The 15,678-nt window shown below is 47.4% G+C and overlaps 1 protein-coding gene across 7 annotated transcripts in view; it reads left to right on the top strand.

The window, feature by feature from the left end:
- Positions 1-15,678, top strand: part of pde4ca (phosphodiesterase 4C, cAMP-specific a) — a 35,622-nt gene that overhangs the window by 408 nt on the left and 19,536 nt on the right. For 2 of the 7 annotated variants that reach the window (XM_028978546.1, XM_028978545.1), the window contains exons 2-3: positions 173-230; positions 3,143-3,348. In XM_028978546.1, the coding sequence (XP_028834379.1) occupies positions 186-230; positions 3,143-3,348 (251 nt within the window). In that variant the 5' untranslated portion in view covers positions 173-185. Of the gene's footprint in view, positions 1-172; positions 231-3,142; positions 3,349-5,250; positions 5,599-9,805; positions 10,538-13,452; positions 13,950-15,678 lie in introns of those variants that run through there. The other 5 variants (XM_028978548.1, XM_028978547.1, XM_028978551.1 and 2 more) reach the window with 4 other exon arrangements.

The following is a 15,678-nucleotide window of genomic DNA, read 5'->3' as shown; positions in this document are numbered from 1 at the left end:
GTTTTTAGATGTGCCGTTACAATTTGTCAGAGGCATTAGAACCAAAGAGAAATAAAGCCTTTATTTGTACTTTGAACTTGAAATTTAATTTAGGAATAAACTGTAGACATTTAACACGGTGCTTTTCCTTCCAAGTAACAACCATTTGAAGTGAACCATTATTTAATTTCAGCCTGAAGTGAAAAATGAAGAAAAGCTGCTCTTTGTCAAGATTTTTCTCGGCATCTGAGGTATGTTGCTGCTGAACCATTCGTGACACCTAAAACTTTGGAAGCAAGAAAATCCGAAACGTGCAAACTCGTGTGATTAAAATGCAATTACAGTTATTTATTGGTTTTGAGACGTTACAGTTAGCGGATGACCTCTGATGGTGCACCCTTATCAATAAACCTCTTTCAAAGGTGTTTTTTTTTCTGTTTTATCTCCACAGTTTGCCAGATGTTGGCAACGTTTTCCTTCCATATCTTTGCTGGTATATATCTTGACGTCGTTATGTAGCATTAGCATTACTAGCATTTTTTTAGAGTCACGTTCAGTCTGCGGAAAGACCTAAATGTGAATCAGACGGCCTTATCCAGAGCGACTTACAATCAGTAGTTACAGGGACAGTGCCCCCCCCCTCAATACACTCAGGGTTAAGTGTCTTGCTCAGGGACACGATGGCAGTAAGCTGGATTTGAACCTGGGTCTTCTGGTTCATAGGCGAGTGTGTTAGCTACTAGGTTACCACCACCCTTATTAGCATGTTGCTATGCTAACGGAAGTTGACCCGCGTTTCCCTCTCTTTTTATGCCACGTCTTCAACTGTCCACGACCACAGCAAATCTAGTTCTGTTTATTACATCCTTTCGTCCTTGGTAAATTGGAGGCATGGGTGTCAAAAAATCTATCTATTTGTGAAGCAGCAAACGTAGGATTTTTACACTATTCATAACCTTGCTTTTGTATTGTACAGGGAGTGCAGAATTATTAGGCAAATGAGTATTTTGTCCACATCATCCTCTTCATGCATGTTGTCTTACTCCAAGCTGTATAGGCTCGAAATCCTACTACCAATTAAGCATATTAGGTGATGTGCATCTCTGTAATGAGAAGGGGTGTGGTCTAATGACATCAACACCCTATATCAGGTGTGCATAATTATTAGGCAACTTCCTTTCCTTTGGCAAAATGGGTCAAAAGAAGGACTTGACAGGCTCAGAAAAGTCAAAAATAGCGAGATATCTTGCAGAGGGATGCAGCACTCTTAAAATTGCAAAGCTTTTTTAGCGTGATCATCGAACAATCAAGCGTTTCATTCAAAATAGTCAACAGGGTCGCAAGAAGCGTGTGGAAAAACCAAGGCGCAAAATAACTGCCCATGAACTGAGAAAAGTCAAGCGTGCAGCTGCCAAGATGCCACTTGCCACCAGTTTGGCCATATTTCAGAGCTGCAACATCACTGGAGTGCCCAAAAGCACAAGGTGAGACATGGCCAAGGTAAGAAAGGCTGAAAGACGACCACCACTGAACAAGACACAAGCTGAAACGTCAAGACTGGGCCAAGAAATATCTCAAGACTGATTTTTCTAAGGTTTTATGGACTGATGAAATGAGAGTGAGTCTTGATGGGCCAGATGAATGGGCCCGTGGCTGGATTGGTAAAGGGCAGAGAGCTCCAGTTCGACTCAGACGCCAGCAAGGTGGAGGTGGAGTGCTGGTTTGGGCTGGTATCATCAAAGATGAGCTTGTGGGGCCTTTTCGGGTTGAGGATGGAGTCAACCTCAACTCCCAGTCCTACTGCCAGTTTCTGGAAGACACCTTCTTCAAGCAGTGGTACAGGAAGAAGTCTGCATCCTTCAAGAAAAACATGATTTTCATGCAGGACAATGCTCCATCACTCGCGTCCAAGTACTCCACAGCGTGGCTGGCAAGAAAGGGTATAAAAGAAGAAAAACTATTGACATGGCCTCCTTGTTCACCTGATCTGAACCCCATTGAGAACCTGTGGTCCATCATCAAATGTGAGATTTACAAGGAGAGAAAACAGTACACCTCTCTGAACACAGTCTGGGAGGCTGTGGTTGCTGCTGCACGCAATGTTGATGGTGAACAGATCAAAACACTGACAGAACCCATGGATGGCAGGCTTTTGAGTGTCCTTGCAAAGAAAGATGGCTATATTGGTCGCTGATTTGTTTTTGTTTTGTTTTTGAATGTCAGAAATGTATATTTTTGTTAAGTTGCCTAATAATTATGCACAGTAATAGTCACCTGCACACACAGATATCCCCCTAAAATAGCTAAAAATAAAAACAAACTAAAAACTACTTCCAAAAAAATTCAGCTTTGATATTAATGAGTTTTTTGGGTTCATTAAGAACATGGTTGTTGTTCAATAATAAAATTATTCCTCAAAAATACAACTTGCCTAATAATTCTGCACTCCCTGTATTAGCAAACATCGGCGATCTAATCTTCTACAGTTCTTTTAGTTATTAAAGATACTTTTAAACGAGAGGCACACCAGCCATGCCAAACCAAAGTGACGTTCTCCCTGTGCAATTAGCTTTTCCGCGACACAAGTACTAGAACGGGCAGGACTTTGACATGGAAGGCAGCAGATGCAACTAGTGAGCCGAACGTTTTACTCTCTGCTGAGTGCATATTTGAAGTGACCTACGACCTCTGCAGTTTCGTTGCCCCATACTGAATGAAGAATCTGGCCTAAGGTTGCAGCGACCGAGCCGGCCCTGCAGCCCCAGGTGTGTGCGCTGAGAATATGACCATTAAAAAGAAACGTTTTCTTGATCTAACTAAGATAAGATAAGATCAACCTTTATTAGTACCACAAGTTGGAAATTGCATTTGTCACGGCAGAAAGTGGATAGAAACAGAGGTAATAGCTGCATATATATATATATATATATATGTGTGTGTGTGTGTGTGTGTGTGTGTGTGTGTATATATCTACAAATGTACACTTGAAATCTACACATGTGCAATGGGTACACCTGTACAGTTGGTAATTACTGTGATGTAATTGATGTGTGTGTTTGTTTGTCTATGTGTGTGTTGTCAACTGTGAGGTCTTTGTTATAGGTTGGAAGAAAAGACCTAGAAAAGATAAGCCTATGTTCACGCACTCTGCTCTTTGCTCCAGAGACAATGGGATTCAGAGGAGGGATCCTTGCTGGATCCCATGCCCAGCCACCGCTGCAAAGTGAAGAGGACCTTCTCTGGCAACCTGCTGCTTCCTCGCCTTTCCTACCGATCACCAGCTGACAGAGTTAAAAACACAACTGACGTGCTGGAAGCCTTCTTCTGCTTCCAAGAATCCAATGGCCTTGAAGACATCCAGTGTTCATAGTGAGTGTCAATAGTTTGCTTGGTTGCCCTGTCCTTTGTTACCCCACTATCTGAAATGTTACTGGGCTTTAAAATATTATATTTTGAAATTAAGAGCGGCAAAAACGTATAATGACACCTCACTTCAGATGCATTATAAATTTATGGCATTTAGCAGACACCATTATCCAGAATAATTACTCAGAGTCAAGTGTCTTGCTCAGCTACACAATGGCAGTAAGTGGGGTTGAACCTGGGACTTTGTGGTCTTCTACTTCATAGGCGACTAGGCTACTACTGCAATACCACAATATAGTGAGCACACTACTGAAGCGTCCTTCAAATCCGGCCCTGGGTTTCAGTTGTCCCAGATGATTAGACTGTGTCTTCCCAGATCATATTCATGCAGGTAAAGCAAGGGTGACAGGTCAGCATCCGTTCGAAACCCCTCATGTACAGTACAGGCCAAAAGTTTGGACACACCTTCTCATTCAGTGTGTTTTCTTTATCTTCATGACCATTTACGTTGGTAGATTCTCACTGAAGGCATCAAAACTATGAATGGACACACGTGTACTTAACAAAAAGTGGAGACCTGGCCTCCACAGTCACCGGACCTGAACCCAATCCAGATGGTTTGGGGTGAGCTGGACCGCAGAGTGAAGGCAAAGGGGCCAACAAGTGCTAAACACCTCTGGGAACTCCTTCAAGACTGTTGGAAAACCATTTCAGGTGACGACCTATTGAAGCTCATCGAGAGAATGCCAAGAGTGTGCAAAGCAGTAATCAGAACAAAGAAACTAGCATATAAAACATGTTTTCAGTTATTTCACCTTTTTTTTGTTAAGTACATAACTCCACATGTGTTCATTCATAGTTTTGATGCCTTCAGTGAGAATCTACCAACGTAAATGGTCATGAAAATAAAAAAAAACACATCGAATGAGAAGGTGCGTCCAAACTTTTGGCCTGTACTGTATGTACAGGGTGGTAGTAGCCTAGTGGGCAACACACTTGCCTATTAACCAGAAGACCCAGGTTCAAATCCAACTTACTACCATTGTGTCCCTGATCAAGACACTTAACCCCGAGTGTCTCCAAGGGGGGACTGTCCCTGTAACTACTGATTGTAAGTCGCTCTGGTAAATGCTGTAAAATGTAAATGGGTGGTAGTAGCCTAGAGGGTAACACACTCGCCTATGAACCAGAAGACCCGGGTTCGAATCCCACTTACTACCATTGTGTCCCTGAGCAAGACACTTAACCCCGAGTGTCTCCAAGGGGGGACTGTCCCTGTAACTACTGATTGTAAGTCTCTCTGGATAAGGGCGTCTGGTAAATGCTGTAAAATGTAAATGGGTGGTGGTGCATGCAGAGAACAGCAGGGGGCGCCATGTGACACTTCATCACCCAGGATGACCCCCCCCCCCCAGTCTACTCAGGGGACAGCAGAAGTTTCTTTTAATGAAAACACGAGGCGCGGATCGTAGAAAATATACTGTGGCCACAGCCGTGTCGGTTCAACGCCACTCCTGGAGCATTCGGGCGGCCACCGGGTTACTGCGCCGGCGACCCGTCTCCAGGAGCCGCGAGTAAGCCGCCCCGGTCAGATGTTCTGCGCCCGCACTCCGCTCAGCTGGGAGGCGTGAGGTTGCGCGTCGGAGCTGATAAACAGCGGCCGCGGGGGAACACTCCTCGGCGGGCGATAGAGGGCCATTGTTGGCCGAAACCCCGGCGCTTTTTCCAACGTTATCTCTCTCCCCCCCTCCCCGCCATTTTTTTTATAGTGAGGGCGGCTTCATGTGACCAGCCGCGCTGGAACATGCGAAGCGGAGGGGCCGACCTCCTGGGGGAAAGTCTCCCGGTTAATGTTTACATTCGGCCGGGCTGAAAAAGGAAGTCGTTGCCGAGGCGAGTGTCGCGACGCGAGGTGACCATATTTAGTCAGGGGAGGGCAGGGAGGGCCCGAAAAAGGTCCCGCAAAACGAGTTCATTCGCGGCGGAGCGGAGTCGAGCGGAGTCGGCTCTCCGGGATGTGTGAGGACGCCCGAGGGTGGGAACCATGAGCGACGGCCTCTCGGACGCCCCCGAGGAGCAGCAGGAGGGACGCCGGACGCCGCTCCCCAAGGCCCCGAGGCCGCGGTCCAGAGGGGGCTCGCCGGCCGGGTCCCCCGGAATGTCGCCCCGGAACTCGCCGCTGCTCTTCCGGAGGCTGATGGTGAACCGCAGCATCGCCCTGCAGAGGCGCTTCACCCTGGCGCACACTCCCAGGTAGCGTCGCGGGGTCACCGCAGCCCCACGCAGCTGACCTGTGGGTGGGGGGGGTACAGACAGTGGCTCCTCTGTTGCCTTTTTTTTTTTTTTTTTTGCGGCTTTGATGTTTTCGGCTAACCTGGGGTCACGCTTATCTCGGATGGGTTGTCTCGGCGATCTCCTTTCTGCTGGCAACCGAGCAGCGGGGCGCATCACAAGGCCAACTTTCAAAGTTAAAACCGGCGCGGCCCCGCCGAAAGGTGACGGCTGTTCCCTGCTGAATGGGGCTCTTTGTGCTGCGAGAGGATGATCAGTGGGACGGGCTGGCCCGAGGTGTTCACTGGCGATCCTTTAGATCTCACAAAAAGACCCACGGTTTCACTTGCATGACCGGCAACAAGAAGGCGAGCCAGCAGAACACGGTTCAGATCGTTCTTGGTGTTCTGGTCATTTGACCGTCTTGGTCGGTGGAGAGGAAAGGTCGACAAGCAACGCTCAGTCTTGTCAGATAGAAAAAGGCAGTTGCCTTCTCTCGGCTGCACCGTTCCATTCCCTCTGTGGGCCTGCAGCTCACAGCTCACATCATATGAGATTCGGGAAATTTATTATGCAATTATACCACATGTAACATGACAACGCGCGGTAAACTTTCACCGTGATCACTCTAAAGTACTGTGTATTGTGCAGTAATTAAAAACAAAACAATAATTTTTGCGAAAATATGAAGTAAATACAGTACAGGCCAAAAGTTTGGACACACCTTCTCATTCAGTGAGTTTTCTTTATTTTCATGACCATTTACGTTACATGTGGAGTTATGTACTTAACAAAAAGTGGAGACCTGACCTCTACAGTCACCGGACCTGAACCCAATCCAGATGGTTTGGGGTGAGCTGGACCAACAAGTGCTAAACACCTCTGGGAACTCCTTCAAGACTGTTGGAGAAGCATTTCAGGTGACGACCTCTTGAAGCTCATTGAGAGAATTCCAACAGTGTGCAAAGCAGTAACCAGAGCAAAGGGCGGCTATTTTGAATAAACTAGAATAAAAAATGTTATTTCACCTTTTTTTGTTAAGTACATAACTCCACACGTGTTCATTCATAGTTTTGATGCCTTCAGTGAGAATCTACCAACGTAAATGGTCATGAAAATAAATCGAATGAGAAGGTGTGTCCAAACTTTTGGCCTGTACTGTATATATACTTATATATACACTACCAGTCAAATGTTATTACACGTTATTATTTTTCATATTATTTTTCATATAACAAAACTGAACACAGGACTGAAGTAACACTCATGAGGTTATGTAACAAACAAAATGCTTAAACAAATTAAAACAATTGCGCTGCTCCAAATCCGGGAGCTTTTGCTGTGATGGCAGCATTTTACACTCTTGTCTTCTCTCCACCACCTTAAGTTGGACAACGGGGGCGGTTTCCAACAGTCGTGAAGTTTTATTCCGAACACTTTCTTATCATTCACTCATGTTAATGAGCAGCTCATCAAGCGGCTTCTGATAGATGACGATAGTGATCAAAGCCGCCGTGAAGGTAAAAAGTGGGTTCTGATGAAAAAACAGATTCATCAAACATACTTCACTTTCTCCTGATACAACAAATACTAAAAATGTTCCTTGCATTGGATTCTTCAAAATAAATGGCTTGATGTAAACAACAGCAACTAGTGTCCAGGAAAAGGCCGGATATGAATACGTGCATGTTGTACGCAGCAACAGAGAGGCGTGGCTTGATGAATGAAGTTGGGCAAGTTTACTAGCCATTGCAACTTTCCCCCTCTCTCGAAAGCGCAGGATCTGTCTAAAGCGTCTGGTCAGAGACGTGTGCTAGTAAAAAGTTTGACTCTGGGCGGAGAGGAGGTGACTGTGAACTGAAGGCCCTGAAGCCCGATGACGCGGAACGCAGACAACGGCCGTAAAAAATGACCGGAGACTTGACCCTTATCTGTCCTTTATCAGAGGGTTAGCTATAAACTAATAAAGGGTTTGTTTATGCTCCGGTAAATCAGTGGCATGGCGGAGGCAGGCGAAATAATTCGGGTTAAACTTTGGAATGTGACCCGTAGCGGTCGTGCCACAGAGTTCCATGGATGTAAACAGAGGGACGCAATATATCTCTGGTTTATCTCAGAGCCGCAGTTTTAATGGAAAGTCAGTCGCTCTGGACTCGTCTCCTCCGCTATCTAAATATTAAGTTCCGCCATGTTGGGCGGCGGAGCTTTTAACAGATTTCTTTTTTTTGCACCTCTTTGGACTCGCTGTTAAAAACGAACGATAACACACTGTAAAAAGTGAACACTGGCTAAACCTAAAAAAAAATAATTCATCTGTCACACCTAATATTTTAGCACTGTCCTAATGTAAATAAACCAATCAAACCTGCTGTCACCTGGTTTATTTACATTATGTCAATGCTAAAATATCAGGCATGACAGATGACTTAAATTTTGTTTAAGTTTAGCCTGTGTTCACGTTTTTTCAGTGCGGGATGGTGTATGGAAACCCCGTCGTGTCTGTCAGGTAAATGTTTGTACTGTCAGAGTAAATCATTTCTCACCTTTTTTGGATTGGAACGTGTGCATGAAAATCTTGAGATCGGGTTTTTACGGAAGGGCAGATACCTTGTCGCGCGAATTTTGTTTTATAATATGCAGCGAATTTCTTTTTTTTTTTTTTTTTACTGTAACACCTAATATTTTAGCATTGATGTAATGTAAATAAACCAATGAAACCTGCTATTTCCTGGTTTATTTACATTACGTTAACGCTAAAATATTAGGCGTGAGCGATTACTTGAATTTTAGCCAGCGTTGACTTTTTACGCTTTGGCGAAGACTTTCAATTTTCGGACAGACCCACATTGAGAGTTTACCACGACCCTGGACTGCATGAGTGAGATCGCAGGGGTGGGCTATTATACAATCTCAATCGATGACCGCAATAAAATTCATCAATAAAATTCATCAGCCTTCAGCGTTTTTCACGCTAAAAAAAAAAAAACTCAAAAATGTACACCTTTGGTGGCGTGTTCACATTACGCGACTACCAGACATCCCAAGTCTCTTGCATGTTCACAGAGACTCCCTGATGCCCACATATTGAATGAAGTGTTCTGCAGGCAAGACTGTGCTGTGTGCGTCGCGCACTTGCGAGACGTTATCAGAGAGAGAGGGAGAATGTGCGGATCACTGCGTGTGTATGTACCAGATTTCAGTGCAGGCAGGCTTTTATTTAACTTCTCAAGGACCAAGTTTGTGCTAACTTTGAACAACTGTAAGTCGTGGCGCGTCATGGCAGAGTGAGAGTGCCCCAAGAAACAAAAATGTCAAATGCATTTGATCTCAGACCACAGGTTTTACAGATGTTTGCAGGTTGGGATGTCTGGGCTGATGTGGCGTGGGGTTCACTGTATAAAGTTAGAAAAGAGCAAAATGACAGCGATGGTCATGGTTTTATATGTTAACAAACTGTTTATTGTCTCGGGTGTCTTCAGATTCGGTCTGCCAAAACAATTAAATTAAAACATTCGACATTGGAAAGTAGAGTGTGATAAATTTTTGGCCGTACTGCCCAGCCCTAATGCGTTTTGATTCTAGCTCAAAATGTAGAAAATATTCTATTAATGCCTGTTAAGAATACCAGGGTCACCATCCCTGCCCCTGGAGGCCACTTATCCTACGTGTTTTTGAGTTTCAGTCAGTTGTGGTGCAGCGTGCACCCTCCAGCACCATGGACGGCTATGATGCCGAAGAGTGCAGTTGCACTGGCGTCCACCAGAGGTCTGACTTTTTGTGCGTGTCTCTGCGTGTGTGTGTGTGCATTGTAACATTTGAATAGTGAGATTTCGCCCCAGTAACCACGACGGCACTCTAATCACCATCAGAACGCTTCTTTATAACTCCGTTATCAACCAAAGTAGCGGAACTCCTCAGCAGGCCGTTCAGAAACCGACTAAAATAAACCCTGAGTGGCGTTATTTTAACGCAGGGATGCTGTGGTCAGGTGGGGGCTCGAGGGAGGCCTGTGCGGTCTGTCTGCGGACACGTCTCTCTCTTTCCTCTCAACTCTTGCTCTCTCTCCGCATCTCTCCGCCCCCTCTCTCTCCCCCGCCTCTCTCTCTCTCTCTCTCTTTCTCTCTTGTTAAGGAACTGTTTGTTGTTCCACTCCAGATTTTACTTCTAGCATTTCAGGTTTGAGAAAGAGAGAAAGAAAAAAAAAAAAGAAAAAAGAACAGGAGCCAGATATGGAAAACTGATGGGACCGGACGCTCCTGGGAGCATCTGTTGGGATTATAAAACCATTCCCTCACCGCCACTTTCCTTTCCTTGCCTTTTTCTTTTAATGCTCCAGAGGATAAGTGTTTCACTTCCCTGTTTCACAGAGGGTAAAAAAGGACACTGAGGGACGCGGTGGCGTAAACAGCTGTTCCAGAGGGGGTTTGGAGCCCTATTTGGCCGGATTTGCGCCGTTGAGGAGTTCTAGATTCGGTATTTCCTTCGTAGGAATGCAATTAACTAAAGGTAGAGGATTACTTTTCCGACTTGCCATCCGGCGGCCAAACCGAGCAAGCTGAGCGCTTTTCTTTCTGCTGCAGACTCTCCCCAGGCGACTTGAAACTCGCTTTGCATTCCGGCTCTGCTCCGGGCCCGGCAGAGGCTGTCCTGGTTTCACACCAGATGCTTCGCTCGCCCGACGGCAGGTCAGACCCCGCCGTGGCAGAGTAAGCAGAAAAGACGGGCGGTCCGGAGCGTAGGGCTGCCTGTGGTCTGGTGCCGCCCCGCCGGGCCCGAGCGGTCCGTGGATGAGATGCCGGCCGCCCTGACCCCCTTTAGTCTTTAAATCCGAAACCAGCGCTTCCACGATGAATAAAGACTCACGCTTTCCCAGGAAGACAATGCAGGTCAACTTCTCAACCAGGAGGCACTCGTGCATTGGGTATGTACGACCGCTCATATATCTAAAATGATATTTCCCATTTTAAAGACTTTTTTTTTTATCGGTGATGGACCAGAATTCAAGTCATTTACATGTGCAAAGATATACATGTTCACAGACAATAGGCATACAAGACAATGTACATGAAGTTCAGATGTGTGTCGGTGTTGAGCAGGGAGGCGTTCTGGGAGAATGTAAGAAATTGGACGGAAAGGCAGAGTCGTGTGAATGGTCATATGGAGCCTGACATCTGTGCACGCTTCAAATGCTTGCCATTCCACAATTATTACACGGATGCCTTTGCATGTTCGGGCGCGACGTCATGCCGAACGTAGCGGCCAGCAGCGGACCTCGGCAGGTAATGAGCGCGGGAACATATCTGTGTTCGCGTCTGGGACGTTATTCTCGACCGTCTGAGGGTGTCGGACGTGTCCGGAGTTTCTAAAGCACAGAATTCTATCACAAATATCCAGATTTTAGGAAAAAAAGAAAACTTCTTTTTTCTATTTAATCTTCAATGCATCTTTTTTTTTTTGCCCAGCCCATAATAATAAGTGTAAACCATAGTAACTGATCTTGGGTCTTTCTAGCAGGAATTAAACAAGAGGGACCAAACGTATATATTATAATAGTGAATAAAAAAGCCTCTGTTTCGTGTGGTCTGCATGTCATTTCGTTTCATGCGGTCGCTGCTCCTAAACCCGGACACCCCCGGGGCTGTTGGGGCTTGGGAATCGATGGCAGGGCCAGCATCCGCGGCGTCCGCTGGGAAGCGGCCAGTCACGCCGATCAGACGCGCCGCGGTCCCATCTGAACGGGGAAACTCGCAGAGTTTCCGGAGACGGGCGCACCAAGCCGCGTCCTTCCCAAAAATAGGTGCTTCCAGTCCGTCATCAGATGACTTCGGAACACAAGGTCCAACATGTCCGTCTAACTACCATCAAAATGGAGTAGTTCCACGCTTCTAAATCCAGACCTGTTGGATTCAAGGCGAATTTGATTGGTTCGCCTCATCTCCTTGCGGTATTTTTCTCCAGAGGAAGATACTTAGTTTCAAACATTTTCTCCTTTTACCGCTGGACGTGGGACGAATGCGCGGACAAGGAGAAAAGGGTGACAGGGTGGTAGTAGCCTAGTGGGTAACACACTCGCCTATGAACAAGAAGTCCCGGGTTCGAATCCCGCTTACTACCATCGTGTCCCTGAGCAAGACAATTAACCCTAGGTTGCTCCAGGGGGGGGACTGTCCCTGTAACTACTGATTGTAAGTCGCTCTGGATAAGGGCGTCTGGTAAATGCTGTAAATGTAAATGTAAATGCAAGGAGAATGGGGTGGCGGGGTGGGGGCCGTAATGGAAGATTGTCGGTGCTAATAACAAGCGGCAGGCCTCGCGCTCACACTACTGACTCTGCGCGGCGGGGGAATCGGCTCCGCTGCCAGGGTCTCCCTCCAATTCCGTGTCCCTCTAACATCCCACTGCGCCGCGTTCGCGGGGGTTACAAGGGACTCCATTGATGGCCAGGGACGGGGCGCGGGGCAGTCGGTGCCGGGGCACGGGGAGCTTTCTCTCTCGCTGCCCTCACCCACCTCGTGACTTTCAGACCCCGGCGTGAAACGTCACAGCCCGACACTGGCGCCTCTCACAGCCAGGAGCGACGGCGACTGTGGCCAGCATGGCTCTCGGTCCGCGTAGGGCCAGCGGGAACATATCAGACGGGCGGGGGGGTGGGTAGTTCACGCACCAGGGCAGAGGCAGATAGTGCGGGGGGGAGTCAAACGAGGTGATCCAATCGCAGGGCAACAGTGTCAGTGTCCACAGGCCCCGAAAATAGAGCCAGCGAGCCCGGAGCAGTCGATCGCCTCCGAAAGCTGGGGCCGGGCCCGGCGTGTGCGTCAGCGCCGTGCTCCACATTTCCCGCATGGATGCCCGTCCCAATCACTTCCAAAGCGCATTGATCCTCCGGGCCATTCCGATGTAAGCTGTCAAACGCAGGGCCGAGAAAATAAAAGGGACAGTACACCAGACAACCCAGAAGTACCGGATTGACGCTAAGCGCTGACATGAAATCAAAGTGAAGGAGCGTTCCATTTTACATTTACGGCATTTGGCAGACGCCCTTATCCAGAGCGACTTACAACGTAAGTTCCTGCTGAATTCGAGCGTTCCTGCTGTAAATAGTGAGTTTTGTTTTTTGGTTTTGCCGTGTGAGCCCAGTGATACGAGAGTGAGTGTTAGACGCCCTGCTGTTGTGGTTTTCAGGTTATTCTCTTCAGAGCGTTGTGCTGGCAGGACCAGGAGAGGGCGCTGTAGTCTCAACATACACACTTTCCGTCTTTGCTGCAGTAATTTTGAGTGGATTTGAGACGTCCGGCCAACAAAACACAGATGCACCTAATTAGCTGCTTACTTTCATTTATTCGACCCCAAATTATCTAAAATGTGAATTTTGTAAATAATACATTAAAATACAGTACAGTTTGGACACACCTTCTCATTCGATGTGTTTTTTTTATTTTCATGACCATTTACGTTGGTAGATTCTCACTGAAGGCATCAAAACTATGAATGAACACATGTGGAGTTATGTACTTAACAAAAAAAGGTGAAATAAGTGAAAACATGTTTTATATTCTAGTTTCTTTGCTCTGATTACTGCTTTACACACTCTTGGCATTCTCTCGATGAGCCTCAAGAGGTCGTCACCTGAAATGGTTTTCCAACAGTCTTGAAGGAGTTCCCAGAGGTGTTTAGCACTTGTTGGTCCAGCTCACCCCAAACCATCTGGATTGGGTTCAGGTCCGGTGACTGTGGAGGTCAGGTCTCCACTTTTTGTTAAGTACATAACTCCACATGTGTTCATTCATAGTTTTGATGCCTTCAGTGAGAATCTACCAACGTAAATGGTCATGAAAATAAAGAAAACACACTGAATGAGAAGGTGTGTCCAAACTTTTGGCCTGTACTGTACATTTTTATCTGATGTCATTGCCATCTGTATAGATCATTGTCCTCGGCATTAAAGACGCACGAAACGAGTTTTTATCATACACACTTACGCCACCGTCTGACTGTGAAGGAGCCTGCTGGACAGTGGCCATAACATTAAAACACACACTCGCCCAGAGCCTTCCTTGTGTGTCTTGGCCGCCGTGTCGGGTTGCCCTGCTGGTCTGCTGGCTGTAGGTAATGATGTCAGCGGCGTGCCCATCGTAATGCCAGGCTGCAGTCGCCCGGGAGGTCTGCGCTTGGCGCTCCCCTTCTCAGTGGACAGACCTGTGGTGGAGGCTGTTGGCATGGAAATGGAGGTAAACACATGTAAAGCGCCGCATTTGCCTACCGGTGCGAACTGGACAGACTGCGCGTAGCAACCACCTCGGCATGTGCAACAAAGTCTCACTCGCTGACAAGAGGTTAGTTTTTTTTTTTGTTTGTTTTTAACATGCTTTAAATTTCCTATTTATTGCGGCCGCCGCTTCTTCACGTGTCCGACCTGACTTCTGGAGAAGCTGACCAGACATAAACAGACACGGAAGCCTGGTTGCTTTCAAGCGCGCCTTGATACGCTCGTGGGTCTTAAAAAGCTGCCCAGGCTGACGGGGGATATGAATGGTGCATTTTGCCCCGTGACAGGCCAGCTGCAACATCTCTGACGTACGGCGTCTTCGCGGGGCTTCTTCTTCTGCAAACGACCATCCACTAACAATAACTGGAGATTCATTGTTCTTCCGAGGTGGACCTGGTTCTCCTTTAAAGTGTCACATTCAGTCGCCGTCTTCAGCAGCTTTTGGCCACGTCGTGACGTCTCTATGTCCTCGAGCTCTATTGTCAGATAAGTGCTTTATTGTTTCCTTTCCGCTCCCTCCCCAGACACGTTAATGAGCGCAGAATGGAATCACTTAAGCTGTCCGTTCTTCACGTTCTTCACATCCGTCTTTATTCCTACGTGAAATTCCTGAGCAGCCTGCGTATGTACCTGCAGCGTCGCAACGTTCCGAAGGAATTCGGAAGCCGTGGCCAATCCGGCGAGGCGAAATAAGACAAATGCTGGAAAGCCGCTCTCCTGGGTTAGATAACGCGTGCAGGCAGGCCAGGATTAAATAATGGCAGCCGCACGACACAACCTGGCCTTGCGGTCGGCCAGGTGCGCTTCCGCATTTGCATCTCTGCTCTGGGCAGCGCTGAAGGCAAGCGGCCGAAAAAAGCGCAGCACGGCACTTCTGTCCCCGTTTCACGGCTTGTTTTCCTCCGAAAACACGTTTCCGATTCTGAAAATGGCGAGAGAACGTTAATCCGTTAGGGGTGGCCGTCCCCACACACTGCTCCCCGGGCGCCTGTCATGGCTGCCCTCTGCTCACCGAGGGTGATGGGTTAAATGCAGAGGAGAAATTTCACTGTGTGCGCCGTGTGCTGTGCTGCTGTGTATCACAAGTGGCGATCACTCCACTTTCTCACGTTCACTCCCTCAAACACAACAGACAGGTATGGGTGTGAGTGGCATTTTGGGCAAAAATTAGTTATGCATGTCTAATAAACGGCTCTACTGGCAAAAGGATATGAATAAGTTGTGGATCATTTTTAAATGGAAACCAAATCACTGAATGCAAAAAAAAGGCGAATTATGCGTATTTTCTTAATTAAAAATGTTCTTAATTTAAAGAAATGTTTAAAAGCAAACACAACCTGTTGCCCCTCGCCGCATGAAATAGTTATTCGAGTATAAAGAGTATCCCATAGTGATAAATGGTGTTGGGAGGGAATGCATCGGTGGTTGCGGCCGCAGACCTTCAGCCTCTTGGTGGTCTGCTTTTTTAGGGACATCAAGAGTTAACCCGGGGAGCGTATTTTGGGAGGGGTGGGGGGGGAAGAAGAAACCACGCTGTTTTTGACCCCACCCACTCCCTCGCTCGCTCTCTCTCTCTCTCTCCCGGCTCGGAGCGCTCGGCGAGAGCAGCCGGAGACGGATCCCGGGAAAGCTGCTCCGGCAGCAGCTCAGCTGTCACCGGGAGCCACTTCTGCCGTGGAACACCAGCGAACGGAACGTTTCTTCTCGCTTCTTCTCAACGTCTGTAGGCCCTGTAGACGTGGGTCTGGGATAAAGGGTCCGAGGGTGAAGCTGAAGCTGGGCCTGAAGGTGCCAGT

Source organism: Denticeps clupeoides, chromosome 4 (assembly GCF_900700375.1).
Source record: "Denticeps clupeoides chromosome 4, fDenClu1.1, whole genome shotgun sequence".
NCBI classification, from domain to species: Eukaryota; Metazoa; Chordata; class Actinopteri; order Clupeiformes; family Denticipitidae; genus Denticeps; species Denticeps clupeoides.
The sequence above is the reverse complement of the archived record's forward strand: the minus strand, read 5'-3'. Positions and strand labels throughout refer to the sequence as shown.